This window comes from Apodemus sylvaticus, chromosome 10, assembly GCF_947179515.1.
Source record: "Apodemus sylvaticus chromosome 10, mApoSyl1.1, whole genome shotgun sequence".
Classification (NCBI taxonomy): domain Eukaryota; kingdom Metazoa; phylum Chordata; class Mammalia; order Rodentia; family Muridae; genus Apodemus; species Apodemus sylvaticus.
The window spans coordinates 30,079,258-30,098,478 of NC_067481.1; the positions used below are offsets into that span (position 1 = coordinate 30,079,258).

Here is a 19,221-nt window from a genome sequence, read left to right on the forward strand (position 1 = left end):
ACACATGCACACATGTATGCCTTTACATGCATGTGCATGCATAAACATGCACACACATGTATTAACACACATAAGTAAAAGTTCCCTATTATAACCAAGTTATAGAACATTTTGATTCTCATCTAATCGCTATTATTCCTGGTTGTTCTTATCTTGCGGATGCTTTCAGCTCTTGCCTATACTAATAAAAACCCTTATCCCATCCATCCAAGCTCCATGTCAGGTCAGAAATGTTAAAATAAACACAAAAAGACAAGTTGGGGCTTTGGCAGAGCCGCTTCATGGTTTTGTGCAAAAAGACACATTTAAATGCCAGAAAGAATAATGTCTACAGATGAAAATGTAACAAGAAACACACTTACTGGGGTGCATTTAACCTACTGACATCCAACTGATCTCAACCTTCAAAGTGTGGTACCTTCCCCCCGCCCCCAATTCTACAGAACAATCTAACAGGGTGATTTTTCAAACCTTTTGAATTGGACATTTCTTTAAGGCAAAACTCTAAAATCAGAGCAGTGTGTTGAATCCTTACTTCCAAAACACACCATTAAACGCCAGCTTTCTAAACCTTGAGACACAATTTAGCTATTGTCTGTCAAGTTCAGGTGCTTCATCTCCTGCCACGATCTATATTTTTATTTTCTGCCTTACATGAATGTAAAGGGCACCGCCAGGCAGCTCTGAGCTCATCAGACCCCTGACAACACAAATCATGCCAGATATAAATATTTTCATTGTCAAAGCAAATGTTCCCCCAAATCACAAACTGTGATGCCTTTGCAAATTGATTTGGAACAGGCACAATGTACTGAAGTGGAAAAGGTAAAGGAAAAAACTAACCAACCAAACAAAACACTTCCTGGAAAATAAGCAAAGGAAAGGACCAGATCCACAACAATATCCTAACATTTGAGGGACCTTTAATGTGAGCCTATTTCCCAGCCACAGACTTCCTCTTTCTAAATACCCTTTAAGTAAATGGTCCTCTCTTTGTTTCATACCACTGCTTTCTTCTAAGAGGACCTGACAAAAGGTAGAATATGAGTTAATTCTGTGTCAAGTTGCCATTTTGCCCATTCTACTCTCAATGCATACTTTATCTAAAAACCCTTTGAAGATATTCAGTTACACATGCCTACTGATTTTGAAACTAGTATTTTAATTAGCATACAAATTAATGGGTTTCATTATGATTTGTTCATATATGCAAATTGTTGTCACTTGAGCATGCTTGTCCTATTCCACTGGACCTCTGCCTTTACTAAGTATCTCCCCCTAAACATGTACAACTTCTAGCTGCTGCATTCGTGAAAAAACACCATGTTTTTCTGTCCTTCCCTAATGCCTCCCCTTATATTTCCTTCTTATATGTTCCATCATATGCAACAAATCTATTGTCAACATTAGACTCTGAGAAAGACTAAAAACATTTTGTTTTACACCAAGGAGAAGCCAAAGGTGTCTACTACTTCAGAGTTGTGCTTGGAGTCTTAGCTAGAGCAATATGGCAAGAGAATTCAATAAGTAGGAAAGGAATCAGTCAAAATATCTTTATTTGTATATGACATAATCATATACTTGGAAGACTCCAAAGACTCTATCAGAAAATTCTTATAAACCCATTCAGCAAAGTCTGGACATAAAAACCAGCATCTTTCATTGATACCAACAATGACTGTGCTGAGAAAGAAATGAGGAAACCAGTTCCAATAATTTGGAAAATGATCACAGTAGGTAAACTGAGACAATATTTGAATAGACCTAACCCAGGAGGAGAAATAGCTGTCCGACTGAAACACTGAGCATTCTGCAGCTCTTCAGAAAATATCCATTTCCTTTACTAGCATTAGAACTTGGTGTCCCATTGCTGTCTTCTACCCCACCCAGTGCAGAAGTTAAAGCTTCTGTATGGCTGACCACTTTCCTGTGGTTTATGAAACCCAGGCGTTTTATGCAACCTCATTCTGCACTGGGTGGTTTCATTTATTTTACTGTTTGTCTAGGATGCAGTTATGCCCCCGTCATCCTCCCCATCAAGAAAAAGATAATTCAAGGTCTATTTAAACTGAAACTTTCACTTCTAAATGCTGACCAGGAAACATAGGCATTTGCAAATATTAGATAAGTAGTCTGTGTACTGTGTGGTGTGTATATCCAGCTAGATTAAGTTTCTTTTAGATTTTGTAAGATAAAACTGCCAGTAGAACAATTATAATGGTTTTGTTTTCTTGTTCTTTTAATTAATTAATTAATTAATTAATTCTCTCTGTGTGTGCATTTCCCCCAACTCTAATATCTTAGCCAACAGTAAAAGATAGTGAAATAGAAGCAAGTGGAAAGAAAATACCAGAGTCTAGCAGTGAGTGGCCCCCAAAGGCACCATGCCCTTCACAAATTAAGGAGGTGCTCCGGGCAGGGTGATTCTGGTCTAAGACTCACAAAGCACAGCTCAGCATTTATGGACAGAAGGGAGGATTCTTAGCCAGAGAGATGCCCCTAGGAAGATTAATTATTGATTTTCTTATAAATCATCGGAAGGGGGTTGTTGTTTGTTTTCCTTCCCAGGATGATAAACGTCTGATTTTACTTTTGTTAAAATAAATTCCTTCTGCTTTGGTGCAGTTAAATGAAGACGAAGTGAAGAGTCTCAGATGAGGAATTTTCTAGCATGGTAGATAGGTGAGTCAACTATGCTCAACTGACCTTCATGGGGAACCAAGGAATAGGATCTCAAGCAACTCCTGGGGTCCTGAAGGGCTCTAACAGTCCCAAGCACGACAACCATGGCTCTGGAAGCCTTTTCCCTTCTCTCTTGTTCCCTCTGCCTTGGTAAACCATTAGATTATATTCCTAAAGCTAGTCACCAAGGTCTGTTTCCTTATTTGGCTACTTCCTCCCACCTGAGGCTGAACACCAAGGTTCAGCTATCAAAGTACTGAAGTTCAGACGTCAAAAGTCCCTCTTTGGCCATCTTAACTAACATGCCCAATTAAAATTAAACACCTTATCCTAGTATGGGGTTTCCCTATTCTCTTTACAAACTGCCATTTGTCTATGGGCCAAGTCTGACTCTTCTCTATACAGAGGCAGTCCTTTGTCTCTCCCCTACCCTCTTGTTCCTTTTCCCTTCTCTCTTATCCTCTGTCTCCTGTCTTTGTCTCTTATTCCATACCCTTTGGCTCTCTGAGGCAAATAAATCACCTTTGTGCAGGGAACTTGATCTTTGGGTGTCTTGTGCCATTCCTGATCTCTTCAGGTCCTAGAGTTATAAGACGTATTTTATGAGAGGAAATTTTCAAATTTTATGAAGAAAAAGTAACATTATTTGGACATACCTGTATTTGTCCAGAGTAATTTTGAGGCCTGAGATTATTGCTATGCATCACATCTCACAGAGACTAAGAGCCAGAAGCCCAGCTTCCACAATGAACGTCACCCATCCTCACAGAAGCAAGGTGGCAGCTTACCTTCCTGCCCCCAGTGTTGATGCGAAGAGGTGTCAGGAAGGGGTCGAAGATCATGTGACTTGTCTCTATGTTGACAGGGGACTGACGCTTCCCCACAGAGCAGAGATTCCAAGCCGAGTTCACCAATCCCCAGAAAGAAGGAACTAGGAACAAAATGAAATTGCAGAATTAGGCTGGGTGGAAGGGTGGGGGAATAATGTCTTAAAAGACAATCTAAGTTATGAGGTGGTAAAACAAAGACTGCCCCCTGATATTTCAACAAAGTAGGGAGAGCTCAAGGTGTTGCAATGGTATTTTCCCAGGCCTTGATTTTGGTCAATTTCTCCAATATTGTAGTCATGATTTCTGAAGGTCAGATTTTCTAACTTCATGCATCCTGTAACCTCTTTTTTGGGGTTCATGCTTTGGTAGGAACTTTTAAGTTATATCCTCATTGCCACAAGCTCAAAGTACACCAAGTATTTAACAACTCCAGAGTGGATGTTCTGTTTCCCTCTTCACAGGAATGATGTGAGAATCAACAGTATCCAGTCTTGAAGCTTATCAAAGCAAGTGTCATTTGACACATACAAGGTGTTTTTCTGTGGGCTGTCAAGGCCTAACTGAGGGAATGGTTTATTTTTATGACACCCCCCCCCAATCAAAATTAGACGGGAGCTTGGCAACTTGACTCTATCATTTTTTTTTTGTTGTTGTTGTTCAGCATTGTGTGATTAACCTAATGTTCCAGCAACTGAAGAATGAACATGACCATTTGAAAGACAGCGAAAAATATGCATCAAATACAGAGTGCAAAGATGCAAAGGAAACCTGTCAGCTCACTTTCAGTGTTGCAGTAAAACACCTATCAGTACAATTTTTACAAGATTTCCGGTCTTATTTCATTGTATTTAACAGTTGGTGAAGTAATAGGAAGGCTTCTCACTTAAGAGGTCATGTTTACAAAGAAACACTATCTTTAGCATTTACTGGCACATCAGTGCTTTCACTAAAGTATAGAATCCACGTTTCTCCTCCTTCTCCCCCTGCAATTATTTGGCCATTCATCCACTACTCTACCCATAATACATGATGCTCCTACCATTGTCTTCTGCCCTAGTTTAGGTTGACTATTGAGGAAAAACTGAAAGCACTGGGGGGTGCTGTTATACTGTTGAAGTATATCCAGTTCTGCCTTGGAGGAGTAGAGCCAGAGAATGAATACTGATGAACTCTACAATCATGTCATAATCTTCTCATGGGCACCTACCATCTCAGAAACTCTAGTTGAATATAGCTGTTAACTTACAACAGCCATTGTGCCTGCCCAGATCATAATGGCTAAAAGCCAAATCTGGAGAGGAATCTGGGAAGCACTAGCCAAACAGTTGTGTTTCACCGAATAACTGTGATCAATGGAGTATTTAGTCCCATGCAAACCCCAAATTCAATGGCCTTATTATTAGTTCTAGTCAACACTGGGCAAAAGCAGATTCTCAAATACTTCAGCACCAATGTGTGATAAAATTCATTTCTAATGTGACTTAATCCATTCTAAGGAGCCCCTGGAGGCTCTGTTCCCTTTAAGAAGTTTGAATTGGCTTCCTCAACATGAGGAATTTTCCAAATGGCAGCAATGGCCAGAAGGAGAAAGAGAAGGGAGTGAAGAAGAAGAAGAGCAAGAGGAGAAGCAAGGAAACCTACTCATGGATTTCTGCTTCCTTGATACTCCCATTTCTTATTGTATAAAGTTTATCATCACTGAAAACTGCCTAATGTGTTTACAAGATATTATATCCTAGCAAAACTATAGTACTTAATAAAATTCTTGCGTTAAAAATGTACTTTCCATCTTCAGTGTTCCTCGAGCCTTAGCTGTGGGGATTGTAGATATGTGACTAGGTACATCACCATGAGTTATTCTTCGCACTTTGAACAGTTGCGCCAGCTGTGGCTTTTTGTAGTGGCCCGCATCTGCTGTGAAGAGAAGCTTCTTTGATGATATGAAAGCTATACTTCTCCATGGGCATAAAGCTAAGTATTTAGAATGACGTTAGGAACTGCTATGGTTTAGTAAAATGGCAATCGTGGGTTGTCCTCTAGGATCTATGACCTCACTAGCTGTGGAGAGTTGGCTAGCTTTCCGTTACTAGGCATAGTTTCCCTCCTGTTGCATGGGCCTCATGTCCAATTAGACAGTTGTTGCTTACTGCCAAAGTGTGAGTACCACTTTTGCACCTGTGGAAATGTCTTGCCTGCTGGTAAATGTAGTTCATAGGTGTCTCATTTGGGTAGGGGTTTGCTTCTCTCCCTTGACAGCTTGCATAGCACCTTCTGGTATGATGAGAGATGGTCTTCAGAGAAGGGCTTCTAGATTTCCTCTAGCTCAAAGTTTCTGGGTCATGTGTCCAAATGCATGGTGTCTTCCATAATAGAGACTTACTTTCAACTTCTGAGATGCTACCAAGGACAATAGCAATAACTTATATTGTTTTGGGAGTCTCTTGGAATCCCCGGATCAACAACTTGAAAGGAGGTTTCTCATGGCTAGTGATCAGTTTCTGCCAGATAGTTTATGGCTTGGCTTTGAGGGTAATCATTATTCCCCAGATGTTACAACTTCATTGAAACTACACACACACACACACACACACACACACACACACACACACTAACACAGAGAGATGTGTAGTATAGATACATGTGTGTATACACACTTTATATGTATTATATACTATTTTAAGTCAACATAAAACAATATGATTTTCTATGACTTTTAAAACATCCTACTGTTATTTGTCCATCATATGTCTTCCCAATTAAAGGCTTCCTCTTTCATTTTTCATAATATCACCCATATCCTGCTATTACCTTCTCTAGAACTCCCCACCATGGTTTCATTTTACCTTCCTGGTTTCTGTGATTACTCCAGTTTATATACTCTTTGATAATCAAGACATATATCTATAGTGTGTGTGTGTGTGTGTGTGCCTGTGTGTATTTTCTTCTTTGTAAGGCAGCTGCATGATAAACATAGTTACAGCTGGTGCACATTGCATTTCATCTACTCCCATGAAAATCATTAACAAAAATAATTCCAGCCCCATAAACGGTCTTTAAGGCTGTCTTTGTATGACACCATCGGTGAGCAGATGCTACCGTACCTTGCTAATAAACTCCATACCCCAAAAGTCCCCCAACAAAAACACAAACAGCAAAAACTTTATGAGAACATCTGCCTTTGCTTTTACTGGGTACGACATTCTTTATGACAGTTTCAAGGCTTTATATCCCCTCTTCACCATCAAGGCCCCTGCCTCTCATTCTAACCACCTGCTTAGGAATTAGAGAATAACCAAGAAACAATGTCCTTTGCTCATTGTGTCCCTCATTGGCTCAATACCTCAAAGGGTAGTGAGTTTACTCATGACTAAATGACTGGTTTTTAAATCAGCTATAATTTCTGCTTTTTGGAATTAGAAGCCATGCTAAGAGATCATTTTAACTATGTGTATCCATGGCATAGAGACCACAGAGAATAATAGTAATCCATCTGAAGTTACACTTCCAGGTAAAGGTCAGAAAGCACAGAGCAAAGACCCAAATCAGCTCCGAAGACTCCTTTTGCCACAAAAGCTCCACCTCCCAAAACATATTTCTATACAAGGTTCCAGGTCAGAATCTGGGGATCATGTCCAGGGAAGTTCAGAGTTAATTACCACCCTGACCCTTGCAAGACTTGTGCTTCTGTTTCTCTTTTGGCAATACAGGAATAACATCAGTGTCTATTTTACAGTTTAAGCAAATATCTAAGGCAAAGGTCTAAATGAAACTACTTCAAAATGTAGCTATGTCAAATAAAGGCAGGATTTGAAAGCAACTGAACAATCTGAGATAACATAGACAGAATGGTCTAGGAGGATATCAAAAATGTTGAGGTGTGCTTTGGGGTTTTCTTTTTAGAGCCTCAGGAAGTTGTGATGGAAATGCTGCTCCAGAGGGTGGAGAGAGATGTCTCAGAGGATAAGAGCAAACTCTACTCTTACAGAGGACTTGTGTTTGGTTCTCAGTAGTCAAGTTCACAATTGTATATAATTCTGGATTTAGACTAATCAAATGGTACCCTCTTCTGGCTTCTGTGGACACTGCACTTAAATACATACACACACACAGACACACACACACAGACACACAGACACAGACACAGACACACACACACACACACAAAGTAAAAATAAAGTTTATGTTGCTCTAGTTAAAGTGCTTAAGGTCTGAATAACTGGATTAGATTTTGGTCCCCATAGCAGGAGGAGTCAATGATTGCTATTAGAAGTAATGTGAATGCTAATTAAAATATAGAAGTCACTCCAGGGACCTTGCCAGAAGATCAAGGGAGAGGTCTTCAAAAGCAATGCAAGGGAAATACTTTAGGATGGAGGCTTGGAGGATGGGAGAACAGAAATGGATGTTCCAGGAAGCTTGGGAGAGAACTTGCTGGTTTTAGGGGTGCAGAACTGGGTCATACCCATGAGTCAGGATGCAAGGTTTGGGTTTATGCAGAGTCCTCAGTTATGCCCATGGTTCTAACCATCCTTGATAGCATCACCCTTCGGAACACGCAAGACACTTTCAGAAACATAGGTAGAGTTGTAGAATGTGGAGGTATCACTCTTGTTTTTCAAATGTTGAAATCTTGTTGAATTCTTCCACTCTTATTTGCCATGGCCATCTCAATAAATCAAGATTTAAACTTTCTTCCTGAAGAGAAGATGATGACTCATCTGCTACTGCTGTCTTCTAGCTTGACCAATACAACTTGGTGTGGGAAAAATGTAAATGAAATGAAATTGAGTGAGAAACCATTTTAATTAATTAATAGTCAGCTAGTCTGAAAATGTTGGAATTCCATCATCCTTGGCATCTCTCGCATACTCTTCTAATTTACATATAAACTAGAACACACAACAGACCTGAATATCTTTGCAAATTAATTTTCACAGAGACTAAACAGAGGAACGTAACTGCTGCATCACAACTATGCATCTATCTTGCCAAAATATTTCCCCTGTGGCAATGCTGTCATTCTTTGTGTGAACTCCAAATCCCCAGTGGTCCCTTGGTTCCATGTGCAGTGAGCTATGGAAAACGTGGAATTTCTCTGATTTCAAATGCTTAAATCATGAACCTTGGCAAGATCAAAGCAAAACCTATGAGCATCTGTTCAAACCACGGAAACAATAAGGATCCAGTTTAACCTGTTAACATCGCTTGACAACTCCTATACAAACATACTGAATATTTTATCAAAACAAAAAGTTGTCATCAGAGAGGCTTCATCTAGCAACTGATGCAAGCAAATGCTGAGATCCACAGCCAAACATTGGGCAGAGCTTGGGGAACCCTGTAGAAGAGAGGGAGGATGGATTGTAGGAGTCAGAGGTATCAAGGATACTACTAGAAAATGGCCCAGGGCCCATAGGGGCTCATAGAAACTGAACTGAAATTAGAAAAAGCTGACCTAGATCTTCTGCATTTATATTATGGTTATGTAGCTTGGTGTTCTTGTGGGCCTTCTAACATTGGGAACAGGGACTGCCATTGAGTCTTTTGCCTGCTTTTGGGACCATTTTCCTCCTACTGGGTTGCTTCATCCAACCTTAATATGGGGGATGTCTCTAGTCTTATTAAAACCTGATGTGTCATGTATGGTCAATATCCCTGGGAGGCCTGCCCTTTTCTGAAAGGAAACATAAGAGGAGTGGATCTGGGATAGAGGGAAGGTTGGGGGACTGGAAGGACAGGAGGGTGGGGAAATTGCAGTTAGGATGTAATATCTGAGAGAATAGAGAAACCAACAAAACCAAATGTAGAACCAGAGAGCAAGAGATCAGCAGAATCCACTCTGATAATAAAAGTAAAATTTGCCTTCATGGCATTTGCATCCTGAAGAGGGTCTTCTATATCCATGCTGCCCTGCCTATCTATTGATGTGTCCAGATTCAGCAGAACTCTAGAGATGCTGTAATGAGCAGAGTGCTGGACCCCTGCAGCTAACTTATAATTTTCCTATGACTTGCTAAACCTTACAGAACCAAGATAAACTGAATTTAAAAGTGCTGACTGTGAGTCTTTGACATTTCAGATATTAGGCTTCACACACTGCGAATTTACTGAACAAATATTTGGAAGACCATCTATGTGCTACAGAGTATCTTCATTTCTGGTTTGTTGGAAGTGAATGAAACAGATAAGGCTTGTGTTATCACAAATCCTTTGGTATAGTACAGGGCAATAACTGCTAAGTTTTGATGTGTTTACCTATGTTATTAAAATTAAGACAAGTTGGTAGCGAGTTACAGAATAAAGCTGTAACAGGAGACATAGCCTAAGCAGAATCAAAGTATAGCCAAGACAATATTTCCTTTCTTCATTTTTTTCAAATAATAAACTAATCCCCCAAATTTTGGCCAAATGAAGGCAAATACAGTTCTGGGAAATGAGCACTGAAAATGATATATACCAACCAGACCTTTGAAAAACTGGAATAATGGTTTCAGAAGAATTTCAGAGGAGGTTGTCTAAGACAGAGGGTGGAAACAAGGGTTTTAGGGAGCTAGATGTATTCAAGGAACAGAGGAAGTCATGTGGCTTGAAATTGGTTGCCCAGATGAGAACAAAGAACAGACAGAACAGGGCTGGAAGATTAGATTAGAAGAACAGATGACTTGTTACCCTTGAGTCCCATTAAATAGTTTGCATCTTATTCGTATGTGACTAGAACCTGCCAGGGGACAATAGAGTACAATGCTCTAAACTGATTTATGAGTGAGAGCCATGAATCTGTTTTGTCTGGAAGAAAGCTAAGGGTAAGGGTAATTGTTCTTGGGGTAGTCTAAAAAGTAAAAACTTGGTCTCAAACAACAGTTGGAGACATAGAGTTTGTTGTTGTTGTTTGTTTAATCTTATCATGTGTGTTTAAGTTCTATCTCAAAGGCAGAACTAATTGAATGCTTTAAAAACTATTCTCTTCAACATATGTGCCAATAAAATAGCATTTTCTACATATTCAGACAGTGCTTTGCAAATTATAATTTAGATTTGAAGCAAGGAAGAGACTTAGTTGAGACAATCTTTTCTTTTCCTTTTCCTTTTTTTCCCTCAAGTAATGAACCAAGCCCCCAACTTTTTGGCTAAAGGAAAGCAAATACAATTTTGGGAAAGACTATTGCCACAAAACATATTTGTGATGAATTCAATCCACAAATGAAGTCTTCTACATCAGTGGCAATCACTACTTTGTAGCTACAAACATAGGAATACATCTTAAATAAGAACTCCTCTCTCTCCCTTCTCTCAGCAGTCCTGATTTACTGCCTGTAGCTTTCAAATGTAATAAATCCATGCTCTGAGTCATCATTAATGAGCATGATTAAAATATCCATTGTTTCAGGCTTTTGCCCTCTCTGATTCCAGATTTATTTCATGGAGGGTATTGGCCTTGGTAATAACCTCTTCACTGTGGACGTTCTCCATGGTTTGGACTCAGGTTCAAGGCACACAAGAGCTTCTCATTTTCTCTCATGGGAAGCTCAGAGGAGTTGCATATATTCTATTTAGCACATAATCATTAATTTGTGCATTCATTAAAGAAATTAATGGGCCATCTCTAATGAATCAAGGCTAGAGAGATAAATCAAATGCCCCCCAAGACAAGCTAGTAAATAGTTACAACAAAACCACACTAAGTATTATAATGGAGGTGTGTGTGCATTAAAGCTTGAATAGAGAGGGGATTCTTTTTTCTCTTCTCATAGCACACACAGCACCTTCTAGCACATGAAATATAGCCAGGAGGTATGAAGTTTGCAGCTGGGTCCCAAGGTGATTTCCCCATGTTCTGTAATTGAACTACGTGGTGTCCAGCAATAGGGTCTTAGCATTACATTCTAGAGGGGAACCAAGAGGATTGGCAATAGCCATTAATGCCTAGGGTCTAACTGGTCCCATTGACCAGTTAAAAAAAAAACCAGACTATTCCTGGGGTTTCTACTTTGTTAGTGTGAAGTACCTACTATTGAGCCTGACCCCACATGTATGGTAACTCTATTAAACTGTATTATTTTTTATATGCATACAGTTTAGGAACTTGTATAGCAGAAGGTTTCTATACGTTTTTTTAAAAAGCCTTTATTGTTAGTTATCCTTCTTTACATTCTTCCCTTTACCCTACCCTCCCACCCCTACGCAATTTAACTCCTAGTCAACTGTTGCTCTTTTACTCTTTATATTATTGTGTTCTATCTCTGCTTTCTTGAAAGCCCCTCCACTCAAGACACATTATATAAAATTCTCAAGAGTCCTGTTCAGGAACTTTTCCCCTGTGCCCATGTCCTCAAGGGTTTTCCCCAGTTTCTTTTCTATTAGTTTCAGTGTGTCTGGTTTTATGTGGAGGTCCTTGATCCACTTGGAGTTGAGCTTAGTACAAGGAGATAAGAATGGATTTATTTGCATTCTTCTTCATGCTGACCTCCAGTTGAACCAGCACCATTTGTTGAAAAGGCTATCTTTTTTTCCACTGGATAGTTTGAGCTCCTTTGTCGAAGATCAAGTGACCATAGGTATGTGGGTTCATTCCTGGGTCTTTCAATTCTATTCCATTGATATACTTGGGACCTCATAAAATTACAAAATTTCTGTAAGGCAAAGGACACTGTCAAAAGGACAAAACAGCAACCAAAAATTTGGGAAAAGATCTTCACCAACCCTACATCTGATAGAGGGCTAATATCCAATATATACAAAGAACTCTAAAGGTAGACTCCAGAGAGCCAAATAACCTTATTAAAAATGGGGTACAGAGCTAAACAAAGAATTTTCACCTGAAGAATTTTGAATGGCTGAGAAGCATCTTAAGAAATGTTCAACATCATTAATCATTAGGGAAATGCAAATCAAAACAACCCTGAGATTTCACCTTACACCAGTCAGAATGACTAAGATTAAAAACTTAGGAGACAGCAGGTGTTGGCGAGGATGTGGAGAAAGATCACTCTTCCACTGCTGGTGGGATTGCAAGCTGGTACAACCACTCTGGAAATCAGTCTGGAGGTTTCTCAGAAAACAGGGTATGACACTTCTGGAGGACCCTATTATACCACTCCTGGGCATATACCCAGAGAATTCCCCGGCATGCAATAAGGACATATGCTCCACTATGTTCATAGCAGCCTTATTTATAATATCCAGAAGCTGGAAAGAACCCAGATGTCCCTCAATGGAAGAATGGATACAGAAAATGTGGTATATTTACACAATGGAATACTACTCAGCAATTAAAAACAATGAATTCATGAATTTTTTAGGCAAATGGAACTGGAAAATATCATCTTAATTGAGGTAATCCAATCACAAAAGAAGACACATGGAATGCAGTCACTGATAAGTGGATATTAATTAGCCCAGAAGCTCCGAATACTCAAGACACAATTAACATATCAAATGGTTCACAAGAAGAAGGAAGGAGAAGGCCCCTATCCTGGATAGGTGTGATCCAGCATTGTAGGGGAATACCAGGACAGAGAAAAGGGAGGGGGTGATTGGTGAATGGGCAGAGGGAAGAGAGCTTATGGGACTTATGGGGAGTGAGGAACTGGGAAAGGGGAAAGCATTTGGAATGTAAACAAAGAATATAGAAAATAAAATAAAATTCTCAAGAATCAATAAAGCCATTGTTTTCAAAAGATACTGAGAGGTGAGCAGACCAACTCAAACTCTTTCTTCTAGTGTTAGGTTAGGTATGCCTTCATTTTAGAGGGGCTTTGTTGCAAAATGGAAACTTCTCAGTACTAATTAAAGCACTGATGCATTTCCCTATACAGAGAGACAGAGAATCACTAACAGCTGATACAGAGTGTCACTAGAAACAGAATGCCATTAAACTGGTAGCATCTAAGCCATGGGGTCTTCTGACTCACCCAACTTTAGAGAAATATTGTCTATGTCCTTCCAATGGAACATGAATATATGACTTAGATTCTATGGCCATAACTTCTCAATCTCCACAGCAGAATGGTAACTACTTTGTGTGGTCTTTGGGAAGACTGAGAGTGTGTCAATAAAAAGGCTTGGTGCACCATTTGGTTCTATGGCAACTGTTTAGAAACTGCTGGAAAGGGGGACAAGGGAAGGGATACTGGGAATTCAACACATTGACCATACTTTAATAGTGTTCCTTGGGTAGAAAGAAACGGGTAAGAAGAGGCAGCTTGCAGATGCCCATGTAACCCAGCTTGATTTCAAAGGGAGTTCTGTAGAGAGCCTAGGTAATATGTTGGCCTCTTAGTTTCAATGAGGCATATGAGGTTTTTTCCCTTGGATCTCTAGCTTTTAACATATAGATTGATGGAGGGAGCGAGCAAAGGGCCATCCATGAGGGTTTCAATTCCAGAGTGAAAATCACCTCAGTTTGTCATTCAGAAGATGTCAGAGTGCATGCTTGTACAGCAGCTTTCTCCTCCCATTTATGCCTCATCTGGAGTCCCAGCTGACCTGCATCCCTGAGAATGCATCCACAGAGAGCCAAGAGAATGGAGGGAGAGGACGCTGGCATCAAGCACCATTTAATTAGTTCTGTGCTAGAAACCTGATGTATCTTATACCTGACCCAAATTATCAGATAATGCTATAATTATCTTATATGAAATGAAGGAGATTCTAAGAGGCTCTTCTGACATCAGTTATTTATTTATTTATTTATTTGTTTGTTTGTTTATAGGCACTGGATAGTTAACCCAGGGCCTCACAAATGTATATTCCCAACCCAAGGTGAGTAGGCAGGGGATTATGAGAGGGGAGAGAAAGTTCATGAGGAGTGGAAAGAGAAACAAGTCAAGTAATGGAATATATGTGACATGAGAGCAGAAGGGGGCACTGTCTGGGGGATGGCAATGAATAAGAACAAAGTCTAACTGCATCCATGTTTGGAAATTCCATAATGAAACTCACTATCTTGTATGGTAACTTAATTTTTAAGAAGTCAACATATTACCTATGTGGAATATGAGAAGCTGCAGGAAAACCTGTAGGAGATGGAAGGGGACCATCTTCCTTTTAGTAGTGACATGTGTTGAGTGGCAGGTCAGGTGGCATTCCTCTAATTCACTTTGCTTATATGTACACACCCAAATGCACATACATATAGTCTAAAAGGTTTTCCTTGTCTCGAGTACCATTACTCTATCAGGGTTGCTTCACATTAATGCTAAGAGAGCTGCCCCTTATATTTAAGATTATCTAGGGCACCCATCATTTGAGTGGTCTTTATATTTTACAACCATTCTCTCAGTGAAAGACATTAAGATTATTTATATCTTATTTTAGCATTCTAGTCAATGCTTGTGATAAATATATTCTCCTTTTGTAGTGGTGCTTTCATTTCAGTGGAAAAGATTTGTAAAGGTAGTATTGTTCTGTCAAAGTACCCACCCACTGTATTTTAGCAGATGCGTCAGGGCACATTTAAAAGCTGTGGCCTTGTCTATAACTACACAGCCAGGCTTCATGATGTGTCCATTTCCTCTCTATACATAGCCTCCCATGAATTCTGGTCACTATTTTGGGTAACAAGGCAGTTAAAATGGAAACTCGTTGATTTAATTTGCATCCTGTAACTAGTACTAAAATTAAGTATATTCTCATACGTTCAGTGGCTATTTGCAACTCTCTTCTGACTCTGCCCTTCCCATTTTTTCTCTGAGTCATTTAGTTTTTATATCAGTTTTTAGCTGCCATTTGCCTGTGGAGCTATAAATCCTTGTCATGTATTATAAATATTTTTTGTATTCTTTTATTTAGCTGTTAACCTTTTCCATTGGTATTTTGTTATGTAGATATATTTTTTATAGGATTGAATTTATTGATTTGGGCTTTTTCTTTTATCCAAGACGTCCTATTCAACTCGTCCTATTAAACAAATTTCCTTAAATGTTTATAAAATACTTTTATTAGTACTCTATATTTGATTGTTAAAATAAACCAGGGACCAGTGCCACTGATATTTTATATAGAAGATGAATATAGTGTCTGTGCTGGCCAGTTTCTTTTTAAAATTTGACACAAACCAGGGCTATCTAGGAAGAAGGAACCTCAACTGAGGAAATGCCACTATTATGATGGCCTATTGGCAATTCTGTGCATTATTTTCTTGATCAGTGATTAGGAAGGCCCAGGCCACTGTGGGTAATGACACCTCTGGTACCTGGTATTAGATTGTGTAGAAGAGCTGGATGAGCTATCCATGGGATGCAAGACATGGGAAGCAAGCCAGTAGGCTGCATTTCTCTCTGGTCTCTGTTTCAGTTTCTACCTTGAGTTCCTGCCCTGACTTCCCTCAATGATGAACTGGAATGTAAAACTGTAGTCAGAAATCAAACCTTTCTTCTTTTGGTCATGGGACTGTAATCAGAAATCCAACCTTTCTTTTTTTGTTCATGGGACCAAGTTGCTTTTGGTCATGGGACTTTATCACAGTGATATAAAGTAGATAAACAAAGACATTTACTTATTTATTTATCTGTTATGTATATGCATATATGATATATGTATATAAACAATCTGTGTGTGCATATATGAAGGGCATATGAATGTATGTGCACATAGGTGAGGAAGTCAGAGCTGTACACTGGACATTTCCTCATTCTTCATTATGTACTGATGCACGGTCTCTTGCTTGAACCCACAGCTCATTGATTTGGCTAAGCTACCTAGTTGACTTGTTCTGAGAATCTCCTGTCTCAACCTCCTATGTGTTGGCATTATAGACCAGCTATCATGGCTGCCTGGCAATTGTGTGAGTGCTGAGAATTTAATTTACAACACATTTGTGCTATAAGCAACCTCCCCAGGCCCTAGAAGCAAGTTATATATTGTTTACTTTGATCTTTCTACAACTTCCTATTTGTATAACACAACATCAGTGCTATGCTGTTTGAGTATAATAATATTTATACACTTTATCAGCTTAGTCTTCCTGGTTAGGAGATCTTACTTTAGTCCTCTGGTAGCATTAAAGAACCCCAGATACCTGACCTCTAGGGAAATCTGCCAAGTATGGTGATTATAGGAACCTTGAAGAATTGCAGTGTTCTTGAGAACCGAAAACTTACCAGGCCTATTCCTGGAATTTAGATATTTATATACTTGAATAACACCTGATAGGGGACAACGCTAGCTCCTTTTCTCAAAGGACTATTCAAAAAATTTCATTCCTAGAAACATTGTTTCTAATATAGAATACACATCAGAGAAAGTTCAAGGCTGGCCCATTGGTAGACGGTGCAGTGAAACCAAAATGGTGAATAGGCCTCACATCCGGATTTACTGAGCATTTACTCTGTCAGACACTGCCCTAAGTACTTGTATATATGCTCTCATTTAATAATCTCTAAGGTAGACTTGTTATTGTGTTGAAGTCCTATGAGAATCTGAGATGCATGGATGTTAAGTAACATCTCCAGTATATACAGAAACTGGTATGAGGAAGAGTCAAAATGTAAATCTGACTCTTCATCTCTTGCCTCTATCCACTGTGTAATGCTTATAATGTTTCCTGTCTATCCTTCTGACTTGATTGGCATCAACTGATTTCTTTCTTTTTAGCATTGTTTGCCTAATAAATAAAATATAACATTTTAATGAATAAATTTATCTTCCAAAGTTATACTTTTTTTTTTTGCATTTGCCAAAGCAATAAAATTACCAACAGACATACCTAGGAGACACAAACTCAGAGCACCAAACACCTCTAATCCTCTGGCTCTTGTACTCTTCCTGTTCCTCTTTCCCAATGATCATTGAGCCTTGGGTGCCAGAGTTGCATTTGTAGATGGATCAGATGGAACTGGATCCACAATTCTATATTTGGATTAGTTGTGGTTTACTGAATGGTCTCCATTTAGCAGGAGGCTATACCCATAAAGTCTCACTAACATGACTGCCATGAACATAAGCTGAACTAGGACAACAGCCATTGACATGTGAATGTGAATGATGGAACAATCCCTTCAGTCCCTTCAGCCCTACACAAAGAACTTCAGGCAAGCAAGGAATGCTGAGAGTGGGAGAAAGAGTCTTCCTTAGGAAGAGCACACCATCAGTTATCTAATAACAAATAGATGGTTTGAAAACATATGTACAAATAACGTTATGCAGACTAAGTAGGTTATAGTGAGGAACATAAATATATTTACGTGTATGTTATAACAATTAATCTAAAATGAGACCATGAATTGAAAGAAACCTCAAAAAATGGAAAAACCTCCCATGCTCATGGATCAGCAGGATTAATATAGTTAAAATGGCCATTTTGCCAAAAGCAATATACAGATTCAACGCAATACCCATCAAAATCCCAACTCAATTCTTCACAGAGTCAGAAAGAGCAATCCTCAAATTCATCTGGAATAACAAAAAACCCAGGATAGCTAAAACTATTCTCAACAATAAAAGAAATTCTGGGGGTATCAGTATCCCTGACCTCAAGCAATACTACAGAGCAATAGTGTTAAAAACTGCATGGTATTGGTACAGTGACAGGCAGGCAGATCAATGGAACAAGATTGAAGATCCAGAAATGAATTCACACACCTATGATCACTTGATCCTCGAAAAAGGGGCAGAAAACATCCAATGGAAAAAAGATAGCCTTTCCAACAAATAGTGCTGGTTCAGCTGGAGGTCAGCATGAAGAAGAATGCGAATTGATCCATCCTTGTCTCCTTGTACTAAGCTCAACTCCAAATGGATCAAGGACTTCCACATAAAGCCAGACACTCTGAAGCTAATAGAAAAGAAACTGGGGAAGACCCTTGAGGACATCGGTACAGGGGGAAAGTTCCTGAACAGAACACCAATAGTTTATGTTCTAAGATCAAGAATTGACAAATGGGACCTCATAAAATTACAAAGTTTCTGTAAGGCAAAGGACATCATCAAAAGGGCAAATCGGCAACCAACAAATTGGGAAAAGATCTTCACCAACCCTACATCAGATAGAGGGCTAATATCCAATATATATAAAGAACTCAAGAAGTTAGACTCCAGAAAACCAAATAACCCTATTGAAAAATGGAGTACAGAATTAAACAAAGAATTTTCACCTGAAGAACTTCAGATGGCGGAGAAGCATCTTAAAAAAAATGCTCAACTTCGTTAGTCATTAGGGAAATGCAAATAAAAACAACCCTGGTATTTCACCTTACACCAGTCAGAATGGCTAAGATTAAAAATTCAGGAGACAGCAGATGTTGGCGAGGATGTGGAGAAAGAGGAACACTCCTCCACTGCTGGTGGGGTTGCAAATTGGTACAACCACTCTGGAAATCAGTCTGGTGGTTCCTCCGAAAACTAGGCACCTCACTTCCAGAAGATCCTGCTATACCACTCCTGGGAATATACCCAGAAGAGTCCCCAGCATGTAATAAGGATACGTGTTCCACTATATTCATAGCAGCCCTATTTATAATTGCCAGAAGCTGGAAAGAACCCTGGTATCCCTCAACAGAAGAGTGGATGCAAAAAATGTGTTATATATACACAATGGAGTACTATTCAGCCATTAGAAACAATGAATTCATGAAATTCTTAGGCAAATGGATGGAGCTGGAGAACATCATACTAAATGAGGTAACCCAGACTCAAAAGGTGAATCATGGTATGTACTCACTAATAAGTGGATATTAACCTAGAAAATTGGAATACCAAAAACATAATCCAC

At 39.2% G+C, this 19,221-nt stretch overlaps 1 protein-coding gene across 1 annotated transcript in view; it reads right to left on the reverse strand.

Moving 5' to 3' along the window:
- The window catches only part of Ca10 (carbonic anhydrase 10), a 520,463-nt gene that overhangs the window by 285,866 nt on the left and 215,376 nt on the right, over positions 1 to 19,221 (reverse strand). The window contains exon 4 of the mRNA XM_052197168.1: positions 3,471 to 3,613. Coding sequence (XP_052053128.1) covers positions 3,471 to 3,613 — 143 coding nt within the window. The remainder of the gene's footprint in view (positions 1 to 3,470; positions 3,614 to 19,221) is intronic.